At 40.2% G+C, this 25,056-nt stretch overlaps 1 protein-coding gene across 1 annotated transcript in view; it reads left to right on the forward strand.

Annotated features, from left to right (window-relative positions):
• ADAMTS3 (ADAM metallopeptidase with thrombospondin type 1 motif 3) overlaps window positions 1-25,056 on the forward strand; it is a 357,250-nt gene that overhangs the window by 272,756 nt on the left and 59,438 nt on the right. The window contains exons 12-15 of the mRNA XM_075351241.1: window positions 619-764; window positions 1,110-1,285; window positions 11,207-11,340; window positions 11,437-11,560. Coding sequence (XP_075207356.1) covers window positions 619-764; window positions 1,110-1,285; window positions 11,207-11,340; window positions 11,437-11,560 — 580 coding nt within the window. The remainder of the gene's footprint in view (window positions 1-618; window positions 765-1,109; window positions 1,286-11,206; window positions 11,341-11,436; window positions 11,561-25,056) is intronic.

The following is a 25,056-nucleotide window of genomic DNA, read 5'->3' on the forward strand; positions in this document are numbered from 1 at the left end:
CAACCCCTTGTGTCTGAAAGTGTCGCGGCCATTGTGTTACCAGTATATTTTGTTTCTATTTACCACTAAAAGCATCGGTGACATTATTGTTATATGCAGGAACTGGCTACATTGTTTCCTGACGCAGGCGTCATCCTGAGTGTTCTCCTGTCCAGTTACAGCCAATATTCCTACAGTGTGAGCCGCAGTGTATTCCATAAGTGTCAGCCATTGTGTGCCACCAGTATGTTTCAGCCACAATATTTTGGCCACTGTTTTTCCCAGTACAAATGCCTGCTGTGATGTTCGTGTCACATTACATCCCTGCTCAGGTGACAGGTAGTTTCTTTCCATAAGGATCATTCTATGAGTTGTGTGTAGGGATGACAATCCCAGTGTTACCCATAGAGGCAGTAGTCACAGCATTCCCAAAATTGTTTCTAGATGCACAAATATAGTAGCCGTCTCCTTAGATATTTTTCCCGATCCATTTAATTTTCTTGTGTGGATTCCACAGAGACATCTAAGGAGGGGCTGTTCTTATTTGTCTTGCAAAGTAATTAAATTTGATTTTCCTTACTCTAATTAATGATTATAACTTATACAATGAGACTAATACATTTTCTCTTATTTTTCCAGTGGTGCTACAAGGGCCATTGTATGTGGAGGACAACTAACCAAGTTAAACAGGATGGCAACTGGGGAACATGGACCAAATTTGGATCTTGTTCCAGAACTTGTGGTATCGGCGTTCGTTTCAGGACCCGTCAATGTAATAACCCAATGTACGTAGTATATTTGAATGACAAGTGTCTCTTATGCACGTGTAAGCAGCAGTTGTAATGTATTTAATGTTTATTATTTTACATACATATGTCAATGCTCTAGCAATGAAACTATAGTTTACAGTCATGTGTTCATTCTATCAGTGTCTTACACATCGTTTATTGTCCCAGTCCCTAAACACGGCAATCTCTGGTAGACCTTGCTTTTCGGTATTTGGTGATTACGGTGCCCCAGTCCAATGAGTTAGGGACCATGCTATGACTTGGTTCTTCAGTTTAAGATGTTGTAACTTCTACTTTTATCATGTAATGTCCTATTATTTTACAATGCTGGTTTATTTTTAGGCCAGTGAATGGTGGCCAAGACTGTCCTGGATTAAATTATGAATATCAGTTGTGTAACACTGAAGAATGTCCTAAGCACTTTGAGGACTTCAGAGCCCAGCAATGTCAACAGAAGAATTCCCAATTTGAATTTCACAATGCTAAACACCATTGGCTGCCATATGAACATCCTGATGGTATGGAGTAATATTCTTTATATTCATTATTTAGCAACAATATCACACATGTACTTACAAAATAAATATGTATCAATAAAATGTAAGCTAAACGTAGAGAAAAAGCTGCTATTATTCATGAAGAATATACTGTATATACTTGTCAAAATTGAAATTCCACTACCAAGACAGAATACTCAGGGAATCATGGAAATCACAGCCTTGATAGACATGTTAGTGATATGTGAATGATGGAAAACTTATGAAGCTCTGATGAACCCTTTTGAAGACTGTCTGCTATATAATCTTTCATGGCCTGATGTTCTAAACCAGAAAGATTATACTGTATATACTGCAGAACATTGAAATTGCAAACACCAAGAAGGAAAAGTCATGGAATTATGGACACCACAAGATCAATAGACATGTTACTAATTTGCAAAAGATAAAAAACTGGAATCAACATTTTTAAAACTTCTTGATTTATTCAGTATGGAGTATGAGGGTCATGTCCAGAAATACACACACTTAGGTACCTTGGCATGCTATCACTTAGGTTACTAATGATTGTCGTAGGAATGTTCTGCTATGTAAATCATCAAGGTTTGTTGCTTTTAGCTCCCTTTGCAATTTCCAACCAATCATAGTATCATCATAGTTTTTAAGGTTGAAGGGAGACTCTAAGTCCATCTAGTTCAACCCGTAGCCTAACATGTTGATCCAGAAGAAGGCAAAAAAAAACCCAATGTGGCAAACAAGTTCCAATGGGGAAAAAATTTCCTTCCTGACTCCACATCCGGTAATCAGACTAGTTCCCTGGATCAATACCCTGTCATAAAATCTAATATACATAACTGGTAATATTAAATTTTTCAAGAAAGGCGTCCAGGCTCTGCTTAAATGTTAGTAGTGAATCACTCATTACAACATCATGCGGCAGAGAGTTCCATAGTCTCACTGCTCGTACAGTAAAGAATCCTCGTCTGTGATGATGATTAAACCTTCTTTCCTCAAGACGTAGCAGATGCCCCCGTGTTCCAGTCGCAGGCCTAGGTGTAAAAAGATCTTTGGAAAGGTCTCTGTACTGTCCAGTCATATATTTATACATTGTGATTAGATCCCCCCTAAGCCTTCGTTTTTCCAAACAAAATAACCCCAAGTTTAATAATCTGTCTTCGTATTGCAGCCCACCCATTCCTCTAATAATCTTGGTCAATGACATACCAGATTTGCTCGAAGGAAGACAAGTCCAATTCCTCTTAGGTTTTAGTAGAACATTTATGCTACACAGGCTGCTCAGAGAAGAAAGAGCAACATAGCATGGCATTGTGTTAAAAAAACAGTTCCTAAGACACAATAAAGAAATGCCCTTACTACTGGCTCCAGCATCGTTTCGATATAACACCTGGTACCTGGAAAAAAAGACTAGAAGAGTTTGGCTGCTGTACATCATGCTACCTAACACCAAAATCCTAGGAGTAGAATCAGTTTGACGTTGCCTAGAGAAGGTCTCTTCATTGAGTTGTCCACGTATTCCCATCAGATTAGAAGAATGGTAATCTATTCTGTACAGCAAGTGACATTACACAGCACATACCAAGTAAAAGGTATTAATCAAAGTCTACATAAACCATCAAAAGCCGTTTGCTTAACATTGGGCTTCAAGTCAGATGTCTAGCTACAGGTGTTCAATTGACCTCACGCTACCACTCAGAAAGGCTATCATGGTGCAGAGAAAGACTGCCATGGAGACTGGAATGAAGGTCTATCCTCTTCAGGGGTGAGTGCCTCTTTTGTCTTGGATGCAATAATAGCTTGAGGTTGGTCTTAACACCACCTGGGTAACACCATGAAGATTACTTTACAAAGTGATATGATACCGGTCCTACTCCTGGGATTATGGTGTGAGGAGGCATAATTGTATGGTAGCCAGACCCCTCTAGTCTTCATTCCAGCCACACTAACAGCTTGGCATTACATTGAATAACCAGTAATATGGCCATTTCTCCAAAGTGTTTTAGGAGCTGTTTTTGAACATGTTAACATTAGGCTGCATGTTGCTCGAGCTGCTGTGAGTAGCCTGCGTGACTTAAACAAGCTTCCACAGCTTGTAGGATTCATGAACTTGAGCTCTCATTCACAACATCAGGGACATCTTTGGTCAAGGACTGCAAAATGAGCTGCCAGCAGGGGATCTTGATTTGCTTGACCAAGTGCATTCAGTGTGGCAGAACATTCCTCAGAAAACTATTAATAAACTCATTTGTAGCATACTAAGGCACGTAAGTGCGTGTATTTCTACTCATGGTCCTCATACTCCATGCTGAATAAATAGAGATGTTTTGAAAATTTTGTTTACATTTTTCCTCCATTTGCATATCATTAACATCTCTATCTATCCTGTGATTTTCATAATTCTACGATATTTCTTCTTGGTGTTGAAATTCATATGTTGAGGCATTTAACCTTTTGGATTGCTGAGTTTAGCAGATTGGTAAGTGTTCCAATATTTTAACTTATTAACAGCAAAGAATACTTTTACTTAAAGTTTATTCCATGTAATAAATTAATGATTTGTGGACCTTGGAAAGACTCCAGGTTTCTCTGTTTCTCTTCCAATTTAACTGACGTGCTTTTATTGAAGAGTCTTATTGATCTTGTTAATGAACTGCACAAAAAATATGTGATTAGATGCTGTTTTGTCCTCTTGGTAGTTTCAGCTTTGAATAGTTCAAAAACGTCAATAGTTTATAATATAGTCATAGTTAACTAGTTTTTCTATTTCTTTATAGACTCAATAAATGCCTAATAGCTCATGATTCTTATGCAGTATGTGAGAAATAGTTAAACAATTTAGTTAATACAGACTGGTATAACTATGAGCCCCTGGGCAAAATTTGGACCGAGGCTCCCCAGCACGTTGGTCAGATATATGGATCCTTGTAGTAATGTTTTTTGTTCTGTAATAATTAACCTGTCCTGTGATAACATTCCCCGTCCTGTAATAATGTCACCCATTTTGTAATAATGTCCTGCGTCCTGGCTCCATCCTTTAATAATGTCTCTTATCCTGGGTCCTTCATGGAGTAATGTCCCCCATCCTATCCCGTTCCTATAATAATGGCCCCTGTCCTTGCGCTTTTGTCAGACACAAAAGAAACAAAGATTCTTCTTACCTGTCCATGCTTCCGTGGCGAGCAACGCAGTCTTCCTCCTCCATAACCGGCTCAGGGGGGCGTGCGGCGCATGGCAGTGACATCATGAGATGCCTGCAGTGGGCACGACTTCAGCTACCAGAGGTCACTATGGCTATTGTATCACAGGAATCGCTGATCGCTCTGTGCACCACAATACACTTCAGCTGAGTGTGAATCTGGAGATGCATACATATTCAGGTGAAAATGGGGCCGTCACTCACAGCACCCTTCCTGTCTGCGACAGTCATTGCAAAATCCCTGTTAACACATAATTCTTGTTTTGGAACATTGTTTTAGGTTGTGCTTCTCAGAATGGGTAGAGAAAGGGTGCATCTTATGCCCCTGCCAGCAGCCGTAACTATGGAAAGGTCTTCCAATAGGTTTGCCTAGAGTGAAATACATTTACAGAAGAGTTCGATTCATGTATTTTGACCCATTTCGCTCAATAGACTCCCATGAAGATCAATCTGGAGATAGTTATTTATTTTATTCACTTATTTAGTGCCAATAATTTCCACAGTGCTGTATATATATATATGTATTGTACCCACCACTAGAATTTAGCTCCATTTTTGGCTTCCAGCGGTCCTCACAAGACCACAATATGCCATTTTCTTACTTGTGATTTATTGGCGATTAGAGTCTCAGCTGCTTCTCAATAGAATCTATTGCGATTAATATAACTAACCAATTGAGCAAGTAGATTTCAAAGAGGGGTTTTTGAGTGAAAACAAGTTGACAATTAGACTGCTTTCACACCTCCGTTTTTTCCTGTGCAGCACAATCCGGCACTTTGCAGGAAAAACGCAACCGTTTTTTTTTTGCTGCCGGTTGCGTTTTTCCTGCATAGACTTTAATTAGTGCCGCATTGTGCCGCATGGGCTTGCGTTCCGTCCGGTTTTTGCCGCAAAACCTGCATCCGGCCGTCACATGCGTTTTTTGCCACTGCGCATGCTCAGTAGCATGCCTCAAGCGGCAAAAACCGGATGGGCCGCATTTAAAAAACGTATGCAAAGGTTGCGGCTTTTTCGCCGCATCCGTTGCATAGGTTTTAGAGCCAGACTGGCCGGCTCTGCACCTACCGTATGTGTGAACGCAGCCTAATCCACATCATAATTGATAACTTGCTGTTTGGTGTGTCTGAGTGAATCATAGAATCATAGAATGTTAGAGTTGGAATGAACTTCCTGGGTCATCTGGTCCAAACTCCTGCTCAAAGCAGCATTTACTATATCATCCCATCAAGATGTCTATCCAGTGACCAAGACTTCCATTGAAGGGGAACTCACTACCTCTTGTGGGAGCCTGTTCCTGTTGGCAGATCGAGAAATTATTCCCGACATGGAACTTTTATCCTCCTTACAAATGTTGGATGCTGCTTCAGCCATTTTTAATGGGACTGCTCTAAAAAGCTGAGCACAGCGTTTAGTAGACCCATAGAAAATGTATGAACACTGGTCAAGCATGCTGTTCTAATGGAGATATAAGTGCCTTGTTCTACTACTCATTACAGATCTTAGCAGTGGCCTACACCAGTAAACAAGTAACGACTTGTACTGTGGATAGGTGATAACTTGTTTTCACCGGACAGCCCCTTTAGTTACATTTGTCCCAAAAAAAATGTAATGTAACAGGTTTTTAGTTTTCTTTGTGGCTATTAAAGCACAACTCCAAACATCGCCCATTGCCAGAGAAAGACATCTAATATTTGCATAAGGCAATGTACTTTTGATTGTGGTTGGAAACTAACCTTGGAAGACCTTGTACAAATTAAGAGTTGCCAAGATTTCAGGGACACTGCTGCTGATCAGATATTTGTATACCATATACAAAGCAAGCTAGACAGGTATAATGTCCTAGAGTCAACATCATGACACCATGGATGGTAATTGGAACAGCTGTCAGAAAACAAAAATAACACAATCTTTAACAAAATGCACTAGATGGATGTTATTACCAGTTAGGAACATTTAGAGAAGAGTGCTGAGTGGAACGTTCTTCACAAGAGTCATTAGATCTCAATATGATGTCAGAGAAAATGAATGTTGATCAACCCATGATTAGCCAGCAAAGCTGTCTAGAAACCAAATGGACTAACAGAGACTACCTAAACTAATCAAAAAGTATAGACATGTCAAAAGTTATAAATGTGTGGAATTTTATGGTACTGTGAGGACCACAGATCGGGGGGATTGCAGTCTGTAAATTCTACAGTAATTGTGTAATACATGTTCTTGTTTCACAGATGAAATTACCGTAGTTTTTTTTTTTTATTTAGTTGTTAGAAAAATTGTTCAGTTTATACCAAATAAAAAAGAGAAAGTAATAAGAAGTATGGCTGCTACTGACAAATGTAATATCTAAAAGTGTTGTAAAGGGCATCTGTTACCAGGTTTTACCATGTAATTTCACAACAGCTAAATGTAGAGACAGAGACCCTGACTTCAGTGATGTGTCACTTACTGGTCTACATGCTGTAGTTTTGTTAAAATCTCTCTGTTATCTTTGCTGTAGATCTGGTAGTTCTCTGAGTCTTGAGCTCTGTATAACCCCATTCATACCACTCTTTTACAAGGAGGAACTCCGGCACAATACCCCAAGTTTTTTCTTTTTCTTTTTTTTTTTCCTCCCCTTGGGGTAGTGTGCCGGAGTTCCTTCTTGAGATTACTATATTTTTCTCCAAAGCACCTATATGGTGATGTGGGGCGTTAATCTATATTTTTTATACCACTCATTTACAGCTGTCTGTGTTCTCTGTGCGTTGGCAGTTTCATTAAAATATTTCCACTCTTTGGCTCTTATAGGCTCTTTTGTTTCCCTGCACATTCAACTTTGATGTGGTCTGTGCTAATAATGCAGCTGAAAGGATATTAGAAAAGTCAGACACTGATGACTTCAGACTGCTGAATGTTGACATTGTGCAGTGTGTACACTGCCACAATTCTCCTGTATTCCCTGTACATACGGGTGGCCAAGTGACCGCATGTATGTGATTTGCAAACTTGCAGTCAAGCACTGACTACTTTTCCCCGACTTCTCTCACGCATAGAAGTCTTGTTGGCATGTGACCGCAAGTATGAATCGCGTATACAGTCATTGTGAAAGTATTCGGTCCCCTTGATTTTTTTTCTACCTTTTCCCACATTTCAAGAATCAACAACAAGTGGGACACAATTGTGAAGTTGAACGAAATTTATTGCTTATTTTAAACTTTTGTAACAAATAATAAACTGAAAATTGGGGCGTGCAATATTATTCATCCCCTTTACTTTCAGTGCAGCAAACTCCCTCCAGAAGTTCATTGAGGATATCTGAATGATCCAATGTTGTCCTAAATGACTGATGATGATAAATATAATCCACCTGTGTGTAATCAAGTCTCCGTATAAATGCACCTGCTGTGATAGTCTCACTGTTCTTTTTTAAGCACATAGAGTATCATGAAGACCAAGGAACACAACAGGCAGGTCCGTGATACTTTGTGGAGAAGTTTAAAGCCGGATTTGGTTACAAAAAGATTTCCAAAACTTTAAACATCCCAAAAAGCACTGTGCAAGCGATCATATTAAAGGATAAAAGGCTGTGGAAAGAAAAGCGCAATAGGGTCTTACCTTAATATATATAGGGTATGAATATGAGCAATCCTACTCACCAAATCGAGTTGTGAAAGTCACAACTCCTGTAAAGGCATATAAATCCAGATCACGGCAGCAGTACCCCAGGTGGCAGATAACAGAGAAAAGTAGAGAAGGGGCTTTTGACCACCGCACCAAAGATCACTTCATGAATATGTTGGATTAATGTCACTTTATTTGGCACAGGTTTGACCTGTGCCAAATAAAGTGACATTAATCCAACATATTCATGAAGTGATCATTGGCGTGGTGGTCAAAAGTCCCTTCTCTACTTTTCTCTGTTACAAGCGATCATATTGAAATGGAAGGAGTATCATACCACTGCAAATCTACCAAGACCAGGCTGTCCCTCAAAACTTTAATCTCAAACAAGGAGAAGACTGATTAGAGATGCAGCCAATAGGCTCATAATCACTCTGGATGAACTGCAGAGATCTACAGCTGAGGTGGTAGCGTCTGTCCATAGGACAACAATCAGCCGTACACTGCACAAATCTTGCCTTTATGGAAGAGTGGCAAGAAGAAAGCCATTTCTCAAAGATATCCATAAAAAGTGTTGTTTAAAGTTTGCCACAAGCCACCTGGGAGACACACCAAACATGTGGAAGAAGGTGCTTTGGTCAGATGAAACCAAAATCAAACTTTTTGGGCACAATGCCAAACGATATGTTTGGCATAAAAGCAACACAGCTCATCACCCTGAACACACCATCCCCACTGTCAAACATGGTGGTGGCAGCATCATGGTTTGGGCCTGCTTTTCTTCAGCAGGGACAGGGAAGATGGTTAAAATTGATGGGAAGATGGATGGAGCCAAATACAGGAGCATTCTTGAAAAAAACATGTTTGAGTCTGCAAAGGACCTGAAACTGAGACGGAGATTTGTCTTCCAAAAAGACTTTGATCTCAAACATAAAGCAAAATCTACAATGCAATGGTTAACAAATAAACATATCCAGGTGTTAGAATGGCCAAGTGAAAGTCCAGACCTGAATCCAATCAAGAATCTGTGGAAAGAGCTGAAAACTGCTGTTCACAAACGCTCTCTATCCAACCTCACTCAGCTCCAGCTGTTTGCAAAGGAAGAATGGGCAACAATTTCAGTCTCTCGATGTGCAAAACTGATAGACACATACCCCAAGCGACTTGCAGCTGTAATCACAGAAAAAGGTGGCTCTACAAAGTATTAACTTAAAGGAAATGAATAATATTACACGCCTCAATTTTCATTTTTTTATTTTTTAAAAAAGTTTAAAATAAGCAATAAATTTCGTTCAACTTCACAATTGTGTCCCACTTGTTGTTGATTCTTCACCAGAAAATTAAAATTTTAATCTTTATGTTTGAAGCCTAAAATGTAGGAAAAGGTTGAAAAAAATCAAGGGGGCCGAATACTTTCGCAAGTCACTCCATGAACACAGGGAAAACCAGCTCACCCGATGGAGACAATTCCAGACGGTGCACGGAAAGGAGGCCACTCCTGAATCCACGTATAAAGAAAATTCCAACATCCAGTCCAGAAATAAAATTTCTTCTTTCTTTATTTAATATAGCATAAAAAAGCCATCAAAGTGACGTGGTGCCAACCATACAAAGAAGACGCGTTTCGGACGTCACAGCGTCCTTGATCACAAGGCACTGTATGTGGTCATATGACTCGCATAAATAATACAGGGAAATTGCAACAGTGTGTGATGTGCAGGATTAAGTAGTTTTCAGTCATATAGAGTGACTTCAGACTTTTCTTTTGAGACTGTACAACCTTTTTAACCTATTTTGAAGCCACCAATAGACAGTACAACACAGAGGCTGCGGAAGGTGAAACGTGCAAAAATATTTATTGAAAACGAATTACAAAAATCATTTTTAGCTAAAAATATATACATTTAATAAAGAAAAAAATGTGGTGAACTCATTACATCTGAGATGTTAGCTATTGAGAAATTTTTCAACTTAAAAAGTAACTAAACTTTTGTCATGTTTTTTTCCCTAATTAATTGCCTTTAGAAATACAAGCAGACAAGAGTGGACAGCTAATGGCGCAGCGTGGAGTACAAATTCAATATAAAGCATAGGCTGCTCTTTAAAATAGTACCGATGGGACCACTATGAATCTAGAGATCCTTCAGAGCACCATGTGAAGGAAGCAGTGGTCAATCATGCACACTGCCGCTCTATTGTTAATGGGGCTGCCAGAGATTGCCAAGAGCTGATCTTGGCTGGTTTTGGCACACCTACAAGAATGAATGCGGCGCCAGTGTACATGATAGACCATTTGTCATGATTCGCCTCCCCGTCCACATGGCTAGGGGGCAGACCCTTCTCTCGGGCCTCACTTCCAGACCCTGGATGCCTTAAAAGCTGACATTTCCAGTGAACCAGCGCCGGCTATAAGCTTAGCACTGCTTTGCCTGTGATTGCTGGTCCTGTGAGTGATATCCTGATCTGTCTGTTCCTGTGCCCTTGTCTGTGTTCCGTCCCCTGGTCGTCCCTCCTGTCCTCTGTCCCCTCTCCTATTTCCCCACTTGGTTGCTTTCTCCGGTACTGACCTTGGCCTGACTTTGACTCCGCTTCTGCTCGTTCCTCCGGTCCTGCTTCTGCCCGTACGGTGTTTGACCCAGCCTGCTTGACTATTCCTTGCATGCTCTGCAGCTCTGCTTCTCAGCTGTGCTTTGAGGTAGTGTATGAGAACGCTGTGTATTCACTTCCTGGTTCTCATTGCTCTGTGTAGTGTCTTCTGCTGCAGAGCTCTGGCTCCCCCTGGTGGCAGCAGTACACCATTACTCCATTCTTAGGGGGTCTTCAGGATTGGCCAGGGGGCATTAGACCCCAGCGAATGAAAAGTGATACCCTATACCATAGATAAGAGAACTTCCACACTTGAGAATACTCTTTTAAGTAGTATTTGCTGAATGGAATCATGGAGAGCATTATTTCGTGCTGAGTCGGGTGGCATTGGCTAAAGGACATTGTAAACTGTAATCTAATAAATTTGGGTGAACAGTTTTACTTTTCTATGTATTTTTTCCTTTCGTCTATCCCTCAGGCTATGTTTCATTAAAAACGCTTAATAAAATATTAATTGTACCATGTTTGTTTGTTTTTTTCAGCCAATAAAAGATGCCAGCTCTATTGTCAATCCAAACAAACGGGAGACATAGCCTCAATGAAGCAGCTGGCACATGATGGCACCCGCTGCTCCTACAAGGATCCACATAGCATTTGTGTGAGAGGAGAGTGTGTTGTAAGTCATATTACTACACTTTACGCCAAACAAGAATGAAAGTTTTATGAAATGTTGAAGATGCAAACTCAATTTTGATTTTTTTGTGTCTTGTAGAAAGTCGGCTGTGACAAAGAAATTGGTTCCAACAAAGTGGAAGATAAGTGTGGTGTCTGCGGAGGTGATAATTCTCATTGTCGAACAGTGAAAGGAACATTTACAAGGACTCCAAAAAAAACCGGTATGGTAATTATGACATTTGATTGTGAATTTATTTAATTTCTTAAAAGCTTTGCGCAATCTCTTTTTCAAAAATTTTAAAAGAATGAGAATTTGCAAATTACTTTTCCTGAGAACTTTAATATTTTTTGCACACATTTGACATGCAGAATTACGTGTTTCCATGGTTACAGAATAAAAACATTCTGCGTATACTCAACTTCTTTAAAGGTGTCCTTTCTTTCATATGCCCCTTTTTTCTAATTTGTGTGACTTAATAGGAAATATAGGTTGAAGAAAAGAGATTAAAGCGGGCTTTGCACGCTGCGATATCAAGAGCCGATGCTAGCAATGTCGAGCGTGATAGCACCTGCCCCCATCGTACGGCCGATATGTGTTGATCGCTGCCGTAGCGAACATTATCGCTACGGCAGCGTCACACGCACATACCTGTGCTGCGACGTCGCTGTGACCGGCGACCCGCCTCCTTTCTAAGGGGGCAGTTCGTTCAGCGTCACAGCGACGTCACAGCAGCGTCACAGAACCGCCGCCCAATAGAAAAGGAGGGGAGGGGATGAGCGGCCGGAACATCCCACCCACGTCCTTCCTTCCTCCTTTTCCGGTGGACGCAGGTAAGGAGATGTTTGTCGTTCCAGCGGCGTCACACATAGCGATGTGTGCTGCCGCAGGAACGACAAACAACCTCGTTACTACAGCAGCAAAGATAATTGGGAAGAGGGGGGCATGTCACCGATGAGCGATTTTGAACGTTTTTGCGACGATTCAAAATCGCTCATAGGTGTCACACACAACGACATCGCTAAAGCGGCCGGATGTGCGTCACAAATTCCGTGACCCCAACGAGATCGCTTTAGCGTGTAAAGCCACCTTTATGTGTCGAGATCTGACTGTACAGGTATTGTTTGTAGTCTGTAAATGTGGAAACACATAATTTTGCATTGCAGCTGTAAAAGAGATTTTTCTAATATAAAAGAGATTGTTTGTAAAGTTGTTTCATGTTTTTTACATTTAGATACACACTAGAGCAATAAAGATTTGGATAAAGCTGACTATTTTAATGTTTGATGTAATATCTGTTTTGACAGTTTTTTGAGACATGAAAATCTTTTGTTAAAGAGCCTTATTTTCCTGAATTTAAGACAATGTAACCTGAAATGTGTAAATATGTCTCTGTACCTTGTCATATTGTGAATTATGCCTCCATAATGGCAACTGTAATTGTTAACAAAGCAAATATTCCTTTTTTTTTCTTTTTCCATTTAAAACCTGCTTCTTAGAACCCATTAGGAAGCTGATATTGCTGGATCTTGTGTGTCTATACTCTGTATTTTGTATCTATAAACCCCCAGTTTCTTGCCGATAACAGTAGTTTAATCCCTCATATACCACTGTCAAGGATTTCAGCAGCAGATAAGGAGTTTGAGATAGGGAGATAGCGAGAGTGCTCCCTCTGTCAGCCGGTTGGTCCCCTACAAAGGTGCCAATGGATTGCTCTGGCAACCAAAGGCCTGATAATGTTCCCTGGATTTGCTATGTGCTGCTTCTTATCAGATACTGCCAGAGGCCGAGGATTTGATTCGCTACCTGTCTTACACTATCAAGATGAGATCATGCACTGTTTTAAAAAATAATAATAAAATAATACCTATTCTCCCCTTTGCCTCCAGTCCAGCACTGCCTCTTCCAGTGCTCCTGTGACATTGTTATGGCACATGATCCCTGCAAACAGTCAGCTCTTTCTTCACTCTCCCCGCCTTTGATTGGGAACAGGAGGTGAAAATAGCTGTTATTATTTTACAAGGTTGTCACATAGGGAATCAGTAAGGGTTGTCCTAGGCTTTCTTAGGTATATGCTCTTTGTGAACACTGATGATAACGGACTCTGATCTATGCCCTTGTATACGCATAGAATGGCATACATCACCCATAGAATCCTATTGTAAAACAGTACATTGCATGGTATACTTTTTTCTATATTTTTGAACAAAAAATCTGCCAATGCCTACCACTATGGCAGAGGCCAAAACCAAACTCCTGGTCAGATGAGTAGCATTGTTTTCTTGGGGAGCTTTTACGTGGGTTATCCATGATTTAGCCTAATATAGTTTTTGACTTTAGGATGTACCTTATGATACAATAAAATTCAGAGAGGAGATAAAAAGGAAAAATATTTCAAACACAAAAATGTGATATCCACATCCAAGCAATTGGACAAGGTTACAGTGGGTCATAGGACACAACATGCTACAATCAGTGAGCGGAAACCTGATTGGTGATGATACGATGCATGAGAAGAGCTGGGACTAACCCAAGAGGACAAGATTAGAGGTGTAGATTGGTCTGTATGATGAAGAGCAATTCCCTGGGAAGGCAGTGCTCTCCATCATCCCCTGTAGTCAGAACTCCTCATTGTCACAATAGAAAGATTGGGTCTGACTATCATGAATACCATATCATACACAGTGCCTATACATATCGGAGCTGCTGTTCACCTTCATATTGCTAAAATGTCTCATTACTTTATTGGTCAATGTGACACCAAACATCAGTAGCTTCAGGCAATCATTTCCTTGTGATGCCCAGAAGCTGCGGGTAACAAAGGAACAATTCTACCTTATGTGCACTTATGCTTTATTTTTGTCTCTACTGAAATAGATTGCAAAGTTCAATATTTACATGCAATCAAGACCATACAATGATCCTAGTTTAAAACCCTACATATACAGTACTCACAAAAAGTTATGGATATTTGGCTTTTGGGTAAAATTTATGTAAAATATTCACACTACAGTGATATTTTATCATCAAAGTAGGGCATTTAAGTTGAAGTATGCAATGGTGATTTCATCTCAAACAATTTATTGAAACAAAAGACAATAAAAGTGGTGGGTATACCCCCAAAAAAGTCAATGTCTCAATAACTTGTCATGTGAGCATCAATTACTGCTTGACAACAAAATCTCATTGTATTCACAAGTTAAGTTTTTGTATGCTGATGTGGCTAAAGAATGTACACTTCTATGTCTTTCTGAGACTCTTCCAGTCTCTCTGTATCTCTGTTGCAACCTGCTAGTGACACTCTGTGACTCTCTAAGCTCAGTGGCCACTTCCGCAATGGCAAGGTTCTGTTGCTCAATTGCTAAGTGTCATCTTGCTCTCATGATGTCATGATGTCAAAATATGAACAGCGTGATGAGGAGAAAATGTTTAAATACCAATTTTAATTGAATCCCTAAATTTATTGAACGATTCATGGATCAAATACCTGTTTTTAATTTTGCTATTAAGCTCCCTATTAAGAGAACAGGAAGTTTTGCACAAATTACTGAAACACTGAGTAGTCGGACATTTGCATTCAAAAGTGTACAGAAAGTCACATTAAAAGATTAAGGGGCACTTTGCACACTGCGACATCGCAGGTGCGATGTCGGTGGGGTCAAATTGAAAATGACGCACTTCCGGCATCGCATGCGACATCGCAGTGTGAAAAGGCTGGATGATACGATTAACGAGCGCAAAAGCGTCGTAATCGTATCATCGGTGCAGCGTCGGCGTAATCCATGATTACGCTGACGCGACGGTCCGATGTTGTTCCTCGCTCCTGCGGCAGCACACATCGCTGTGTGTGAAGTCGCAGGAGCGAGGAACGTCTCCTACCGGCCTCACTGCGGCTTCCGTAGGATATGCGGAAGGAAGGAGGTGGGCAGGATGTTTACATCCTGCTCATCTCCGCCCCTCCGCTCTGATTGGCCGCCTGCCGTGTGACGTCGCAGTGACGCCGCACGACCCGCCCCCTTAACAAGGAGGCGGGTCGCCGGCCACAGGGACGTCGCACGGCAGGTGAGTGTGTGTGTGAAGCTGGCATAGCGATAACTTTCGCTACGCCAGCTATCACCACATATCGCTGCTGCGACGGGGGCGGGCACTATCGCACTAGACATCGCAGCATCGGCCTGCGATGTCGTAGTGTGCAAAGTGCCCCTAAGTGCTTTGTAGGATCATTCTGGAAATTTCACCCAAAAGCTAAATATCCCTAACTTTTTGTGAGTAGTGTATTTAATTTCAATTATGGAGGGCATCCTGTAACTGCAGAGATTTTATAATTCTGCCAAGGTTTATACCATTGTCTGTTTAATTGAAATGGAATATTTCTGGCAAAATTTCCATTTCATCCATCACGTGCAGCTTTCAGGGGTAAGAGCATTGTGACATTCATTTGAGAGTAAGGCAGTGGGGTTCCAAAGATTGAGGAGGATGATCTAAACTTTACTAATAAGAAAACTGCTGAAGTGCCAGCTACAATTTACTCCCTCAATCTAGTCTAAAGGCGGCGTTACATGCTACGATTTATCTGACGATATGTCGGCAAGGTCACGGTTTCCGTGACGCACATCTGGCATCGTTAGCGATGTCGTTGCGTGTGACACCTACGAGCGACTCCGAACGATCGCAAATAGGTTGAAAATCCTTGATCGTTGACACGTCGTTCAGCTTCAAAATATTGTTCGTTATTTGGATTGCAGCAGAGATATTGGTACGTTTGACACCCTGCCAACGACGAACAACATCAAAACGACCGCCTTGGAACAGTATATCACTGAACGATGTTGCGTCGTTTTTGAGATCGTTACGTGTGACTGCTAATAAACGACCTATGTGCGATCTCGGCAATCGTAAAGGCCACTTTACATGCTGCGATATTGTGACTGATATCGGTAGCGTGCGTACCCGCTCCCATTGGTTGTGCGACACGGGCAAATTGCTGCCCGTAGCGCACAACATCGCGCAGACCCGTCACACTGCTTACCTGCCTAGCGATGTCGCTGTGACCGGCGAACCGCCTCCTTTCTAATGGGGTGGTTCGTTCAGCATCTCAGCGACGTCACAGCAGCGTCATTGAACCGCTGCCCAATAGAAGCGGAGGCGCGGAGATGAGCGGGACGTAACATCCCGCCCACCTCCTTCCTTCCTCATTGCGGGCGGCCGCCGGTAAGGTGAGATTCCTCGTTCCTGCGGTGTCACACATAGCAATGTGTGCTGCCGCAGGAGCGACGAACTACTTCGTACACTGAGCAGCAGCGATATTCGAGAATAGGGGGGCATGTCACCGATGAGCGATTTTGACTGTTTTTGAGATGATTCAAAATCGCTCATAGGTGTCACACGCAAAGACATCGCTAAAGCGACCGGATGTGCGGCACAAATTCTGTGACCCCAACAAGATCTCATCGCTAATGAGATTGTCAGATTAATCATAGCGTGTAACGGGGCCTTTAGTCCCCAAGTCTTGGACTGAACAACCAAATTTTAGTAACAGGCTTCAAATGTCCTCTTCTAATACTATGTAATGTGCTGTTCCTGTCCATGAATATTGTCAAGAAGGTTATAGTCTGCTGCAGTGTCAGTAAAACAAAAAACAGAAAGCTCACTGACCCATATGACCTATATATGTGAATGGAATTTGTTAGGTTCTATTACAGTCAAAATGGATAAGCCATATCCATCATCATCCTATGAAAAGAGAACCTATGCAGCCAATATGAACAGAACCTAATTATTACTCCATATGTTTAGCACTCTTATCCACTACTCATGTGACCCACATCAATAAATAGCTGCCCCCATAGTCCCATAAAAATATTTGTTCCCAACTTCCCCTTAATGTATGGTGACACCATAGTAAGCTTCAGCTTCATATTTAGCTACAGCTTCCTTTCACCAAATATCAGACTTTTCCTTTAGAGATTAGGAATTTCTATCTTTGTTTCTTTACGGAGCTGGTTGGACACATTGGTAATACCATGACCTATTTACTATGCCAATGCCAAGAATTGTAGGTTTCATTACTTCTTGGTCATTTTGATGGTAATTTGTTTTGTAGTCTTAATTATCATCTTGCTATATTACCTTTTTACACTTCATTGTTGGAATATGGACAGATGACTTGCTTTAGTACAACCTAGAATTCATGAGAACTTTTGGAGCATTGTCAGCTTGCCCAGATCTAACAAAAAAAATTCTCATATCTTAATTTATCCTACATATTCTAATGTGGGTATAATGTTCTTGATATGAATGCCAGATACAACAGAACATATCTTGCTCAATTGATTTCCCTTTTGATTCATAGTCTGTAGAACATTATCCCTTTTTAAAATGTCATCATAAATCCCATTTTTGCTCAGCCACTTGTTGTGGAAGCATAAACCCTTACCGTACCTGACATTGTAGAGGCCTACTTTACTTTTGGATATTCCTTTAGGGTTACAGGTTTCCATATGATTTTCCTCTATTCCATAGTAATAATTTAGACAAGGTTTTCTTTCTTTTGCATGACATTGAAAAATATTTTTTTCAAGGACAACTACAGATATCTAGTATATTTGCACCATGTGGTATTACTTGAATGGAACAGGTTGGGTCTGTTAGTAATATCTGTTATTAATGTTAACTTTTTTAAATATCACAACAACACCAAGGTTGTTTTTGCAGCTTCCCAGACTCTATGGAAAGCATTCTTAGAAGCCACTGGCACGTCCTTTCTGTCTTCACTACCTACTGAAAAGACCAACAGTAATGACTGCTGGCCTGGTCAGATGGCAGTACCTAGACTTACTTAGAATACTATTCATTGTAAAGTTATAGACAGTGGGAGGCTATTTTAGGAAAATGCAAACAGAGTTCCAAAATAGAGTGTTAGGATGGTTCAAAAAATGGCATTAAGTATGTTGACTATATATTTGACAGTCATAGTCAGATTTTTCTATTTGGAATGCAGAGTTGCTGTAAAATTTTGATAGAAAATTTGGCCAAAATGCATCAAAGGAATTTCGTCAATATTTTGGTGGAAATTACTTTGAAAAGTCGTAACATTTTGGCGCAACTCAGAGTTTTGTAAGATGTTGCTGTTTTCACTACAGATATTCCCAGCTACGTCAAAATAAGTGGATCTGGATCATGATTGGGCACGGTGGGTTAGTGACACCATGGCTCATTAAATTCCGAATGAGCTGTATCGGTACTTATGCCAGAAGTGCACTCTGCTTGTCAGACGCTCCTGATTCATGTAGAGGCATGCATCTCTCCATGAGTTAGAAGAGTATGACTCCACCATACCCGCTCATCAAGACCAGTGCAAAAATAACAGCAGGAAAACTGGGGAAAACAGAGGCTTGACCTGGGAAACTAGTACGAGAGCGTTCCATTCTTCACCCCACTATTCACCTTAGGCGTGGTAGAAGTCAATATATATATATATATATATATATATATATATATATATATATATATATATATATATAAAATAAAATATATACACTGCTTTCATCTAGAAGCTCAACTCTCAGAAATTGCTATTTTGCTATATCTAAGAATAAGGTTTAGAGATGGCCACACATATATATGGTTCTCTTCACTGAAGATTAAGAAACTTGCTGGCTCGGATGTTTTTCAGCTACCCTAGCCCTATGAGGAGGGCAGTATGTATGTGTGAAAACCTCTCCTATATGTGCTTTTGATCGACCTGACACCTGTCACCTCCCTTAGGCTATGTGCGCACGCCGAGCAGATTTGGTGCAGTTTATCGTGCAGATTGTTGCCTAAATCTGCATGTCTATCATTATGCTAGAAAAGTGAATGAGAATTCTGAAGGCCTGTGTGCACGTTGCTTCTTTTCTTTTCTTGCAGTTTTGGGTGCAGAATACATCTGCAGCATGTCAATTGTTGGTGTGTTTTTTTTCCTGTGTTTTTTAGCCCTTCCAGCCATTGATTTCACAAAAAAATGCATAGAAAAAACACACCAAAAAGTACACCGAAAGCGCATACATTTTTTGGTGCATTTTTCTGCCACAAGGTGCATTTTTTTGGTGTAGAAAAGTTCTGCACCAAAAACTCACCCTAATTCTTCTTTACACTCAATGTCCAAATGTTGCAATAATGCGGCTTCTGCTTGCATCAATATAAGTGATATAAATCCATATCAAACTTGGAAGTGGCATCTCTACATTTTGTTGCAGGATGGTTGGCATTCAATCAGTCTATGGTTGCGTAAAAAGAATATGTCTGAAAGAAACTGAGCTGAGATATAGGATTAAATGAATCAGTGCAAACTATGGTAGTACATTTATTTCTGAAAATAAATCTACAGCCATAGCTTATCATTCTGCAGCACATTGGTCTCCGTTGTTGGACATACTAGTAATTTCCTCATGTTAGCCTGATAAATCTGCTTTGTTCGGAGAACATCATTCCTTAGCAGTTTGCATTATCCTTTTTCTTGCCAAGTTAGAAATATAAAGACAACTCAGTGTATAAATTCTGAAGTTTTTAAATTGGGTTATTCGCAAAAGATTGTAGATAATTGGTCTGTAAACAGTAAGTTATCTAGTATACAAATATGGTGGGTTCACATGATTTGATCAATATAAGCTTATTTTGCCACAAGTTTCCAAAATCCAAAAAGTTTTGCTGTTTTTTTTTTTTTAAATTGCATAGTTCTTGCGACAAAAGCGGTAAAAAATGTGACCTTATCATATAAAACCAACCAGTCCAGTCGTAATGGGCCAGCTGTGACCTTACCTCTGCCCACTTAGCTGTATACACCTTAGAGAATAAGACAAGATTAGCTATTAAAATGAATAGCCCCCTTTAGATATATTTCTGTAATAACGAACTGACACCAGAAATGCTCTCTAGTGACAAGCATAGTACTCCATGTGAGGGTTGCAGGATTTCAAGATGGTATACCTGGTTAGCAGAGAAACGGGACACCTGACATGATAGGACTATATTATTAAGTTATATAACTTCCCATTAAATGATCATATATTGATGATTTTGTTGGGTGAAACCCCATTACGCAGTCAACTATGTGAGTTTTGAATAGTTGTAATAAATCATTCCTGGCAACAGAGTCATTAAACAGTGTCATCGGCCTCTTTCAACAGGAAAACAATTAAGCAAGCGGTGCCAAAAAGAGTTCAAGTTACTGGAAAATGAAATTTGCAAGTATCTTCTATCACGTTATTTCATTGACTATTACTTCTATGACATAGCTTATTATTGTAGCTATAAAAACATTTGTAATAGTTCTACTGAAGGCATTCACATTGCATGGCATTACATTAAAGGACAACCCTACCCCAAATTGGATAGAAGTTTCCCACCTCAATGTTCTGTATACTTCTGTGCTTGGATATGGTAGTCACCCTCTGGGTAGTTGTTCTTCTCACCTACAGCAAAAGCACTGATCTTCAACTACAGCCTATTTGTCTTTAGACAGTGGATTGGAGCATGGGTCAACTTTGACCAAATGAGTTTCATGCTCTTGCTTCAGGAGAGTAAAACCAGTGGCCCCATTGCTGAGGTATAATCCTCCCACCAATCTCAGCCATTGCAGACGAAATTTGGGGGAAAAAAAATTTCCTTTTAATGTGCCTAAGTGATATGTATCAAAAGTATGGTTTGTGGCTCATTCTAGAGCTGATAGTGCCTCTGAGGTCTATGACATATACAGACTCAGTGAATGGCATTTTGACTTTGAAACTAGTAGATTTGTTGAAACTGAATCTTCACCTTTTACCATTGTTATTTTTTGTTTCAAAACTTATGTTCCCAGTCATTGTTTAGTGTATTTTTATACTGGTTGAAATTTTTGATAAAAAGTTGGTATAGTTCAGGACAATTGTGAGGGAAAAGATCTACTACTATAAGGCTTGTAATGGATCTGGGTATGTTCCTACCTGATCGCTGAGGTTGGAACCCTAATATGGCAATGTAGGTGATGGCACCCCATAATCACTAATAAACTTCTGACACACCCCTTAATGATACGCCCTGCAGCAGTAGCTGACATCAGCATTTACATAATCTGACAAAAAAACAAGGGTTCCTGTTTGTCACATGACTAATGATGTGACCTCTGACGCACAGACCACAGTGCTTTGTACCGTTCAACTGAGATACAGTGTCCTACACACTATGTAAATCAGGCTTTTTGTATTATGACATCTCAGCATCTACTCCTACAATTTTTTGAACATCATACTTTTTCTCACCCGGCCTCTTGATGAACCTTCGCAGGAAGGGGGAAATGCGTTGGGGCCATGAATATGAACACCATCTGATGGGAAATCACACCATTTCATCTTATTACAGCCCTTAGGCTTTATCCAGCCATTATATGTATATTTTTTATTTATCATATGGATGTTTCTTGACCTAACAACTCGACATACCCTAACAGTAATCAACTCTATGTTGTTTATATCCCCATGGGCTTTTTCTGCATATTTGACTGAGTCATCTTTCAGCTGCTTTATGTTATGTTTGCTATAGTTTTCCACTTGATATTGTTTGAAGGACACAATTGGGCATACACAATTTTTTGTATCATACTAAGTAAGAGGCATTCAGGGCCTACTAGGGTCAAACCACATTGAGTGAGGGCACCATCACTTACATTGCCATATTAGGGTGCCAACCTCCACGGTCAGGTAGGGACATCCTCAGGGCCATTACAGATCTTATAGTAGCAGATCTTTTCCCTCACAATTGTCCTGAACTGTACCAACCTTTTAGCAAATGGGTTCCATTTTTTCTATGCTTATTTTTAAAGTATATTAATAAAGCATAAGTTTTAGGGAAATTTTTCTCAGTAGCTCCATTTTTGATCCCTTCTCGCAATATAATTAAACAGAGGTCTAAATCCCCTACATAAATAGATTTTAAAGATGACATGCTACTTGTAGCCACAACTAGAAGTAGCACTGATGCTTATTGTATACTGTGTTATTATTGAGAATACTGTGTACCAGGCTCCATTAAAGAGGTGGTTCACTACTATGCAATAGTAGCCACCTCTCTGTAAAACTGATAAGGAAGGCTTTTTCTAAATACATTGTTCAGCTAATTCTGCCTGTGAGTGGCGCTGTTGCGGTCCGCTCATCCCCATGAAGTGACCCCCCCCTTCGCGGGCCCTGTGACCTCTGGGAAGCGGTAATGGCACGTCAATTTCCAGATGACCTGACATCACCGAGGCTGGCCCCAGTCTCCCTGAGAGACTGGGCTGTGGGTGGAGTTTCACCGCTGGTCACAGCCTACCATCGATCCTGTTTGCGGCGCTCTGCAGTGAAGGAGAGTGTGCGCGACGTGCTGCGCTGGGACGCTGGGCTGTGATGAGCGGTGAAACGCTGCCCACAACCCAGTCACTCAGGAACACTAGGGCTCGGCTCGGTGATGTCAGGTCGACTGGATGTTGACATGACGTCACCGGATCCCAAAGGTCACAGAGCCCATGGGTCACTTCATGGGGATGAGTAGACCATGAGAGCGCCGCTGACATTCAGGATTGGCTGAATAAGGTATTTAGAAACAGACTTCCGTATCAGTTTTACAGAGATGTGACCACTATTGCAGAGTAGTGAACTAACGCTTTAAGCTCCAGAGTGGCATCTAGCATAGTACATATTACATGTGTTTATACAGGGGCACTTAGCACCCTGTATATAAAATAGTTTCAATCATTAAGATATATTTAGAACATATTTAAATTAAAGAGCATAAATGGTGTATAACGATGGACATTCATAATAATCAGTACTGTCTTTGGTAGAATTGCCGTCAGATTTATACTCACATGCACCAGTATAAATTTAAGAAAGTTGACAGGGGAGAAAATGTGCTATTTAGTTTTGGTAAACAGTCTTAGTATTCTTTGTCAAGTGTCACAACTGAACTGAAATGAAACCTGGCAGGTACAAGAGTAATGGTAGAGAAATAGTAAAATCCCTTGGTATTACAGTAATATTTGGAGAAAGCACAGAAGTGTGTCCTAGCGCCAAGCTTGACACTTTCCAATTTGGCTGTCAACAGGTGTATTAGGTGCCAATTTAACAGCTGATACTTGGTGTCTCTAGGATTACACTATCACCTGCCACCATATCCTACTACTATTGAACTACCTGCTATGAGATAATTAAAAGCTTGCCTTTCCCTAAGCATTTTGTTGACCTGCTGAACTACAGAGCCCTAATATGTGATGCTGTTCTTATGGATGACTGAAAAAGTGACAGCCAAGCTGCATCTGTAGACTGTAAGAATAAATAAGCTTACGAAGTTACAATGTCCAGGTTAGAAATCTATTTTCATATACCCTATTAGGGAATTCTCAGCTAAGGGAAGTGGATCCTTATATATTGGCCAGATTTTTCAAAGGTTCAAGATGGCTCCTCTTACTCTGAAGGACCTGTTCTATCCTGCATTAAAAACAACACATTGATCTGAATGGTACTGTGTAATGCTTAATTTCTCCATTGGGGGTGCTGCAAAAAACTGCATGGCAAGTTTCCCTGCATATAAAGTGGAATACTTGGGCTCCGAGCCCAGGTATATTTTGGTCATCTCAATATTATATGACTGTTCTAATATTGAACTCATTTGGGACCCCTAAGGTATGTCTTCTTATGTGCTTTCATAAACAGTCATAAATCTACAAATATTATAGGAATTTTTTTTATTTATGCTCACAAAATTCAATTTTGAATGGGTGGTCCACTTATTTTGTTGGCACTGCATCTCCAAATTTGGCCAATATTATCTGTGACATCATTCTTTTTCTGTGACAGAAGACTGAAAAGGCAATGGTGGCCCACCAAGTAGCTAATATAGCTATTCTATCTGTGGAATCATTGATCTACCTGTCTGACTATAAATTTATATATCCGATCTTCCTGTTTGAATTTTCTATAATCCAATATATCAGTAGTCCCAAGAAGGGTGGGTTATTGCAAATGTACTTAATTTTTGGATTGGACATTACTGACAGCAAATATCTTGGGATATTTGGATGGAAATAAATACATTTTCTTATTATTGTGCCTATATCAGTGTGCTGTCCAGCAAATATCGCCTTCTTACAAGACTAAATAGAAGTCTACGAGATGAGCTGGTTACAGGGATTCTACATGAATGAGATTGTGTAAATATAAAATAATTGAACTTTGCAATTATTTCATTAATGTAAGTTTAGCTGGCCATAGAAAAAATCATCCCCAAATGTATGGCTGACATCTAATTGTATTGGTTCATAAGAGTCACGCCAGAAATATCCAGATTAAAAATGCTTCTTGTTATTATAACTCAAGAAAAGCAGTGTCATATACCCAGCATTGCTTCAGTACTTGTGTTCTGCTTTAGTATATAAACTGACGAAATCAGAACGACAATCATTTTGTATAAATATCATTTTTGGTAATGTTTTCTAGCATTAGGACAGGAGAAGAATTTTACGATCATCCGTTACACCTTTTCAGAGATGATTTATTATAATGATCTTCATATCAAATATATTTGGTAGAGGTAGTAACAAAACAGCATCCATGGAGACTAAAGGAGAAAGGTCGCTGCCAATAAGAGCTTACCATTCAATTGTAACGGGGGAAGACGTGATGGGTAGATAGTGCCAGTTTTGTTCAGTGGACCAGCCCCTTGTTGAAAACT

This window comes from Anomaloglossus baeobatrachus, chromosome 1, assembly GCF_048569485.1.
Source record: "Anomaloglossus baeobatrachus isolate aAnoBae1 chromosome 1, aAnoBae1.hap1, whole genome shotgun sequence".
Classification (NCBI taxonomy): Eukaryota; Metazoa; Chordata; class Amphibia; order Anura; family Aromobatidae; genus Anomaloglossus; species Anomaloglossus baeobatrachus.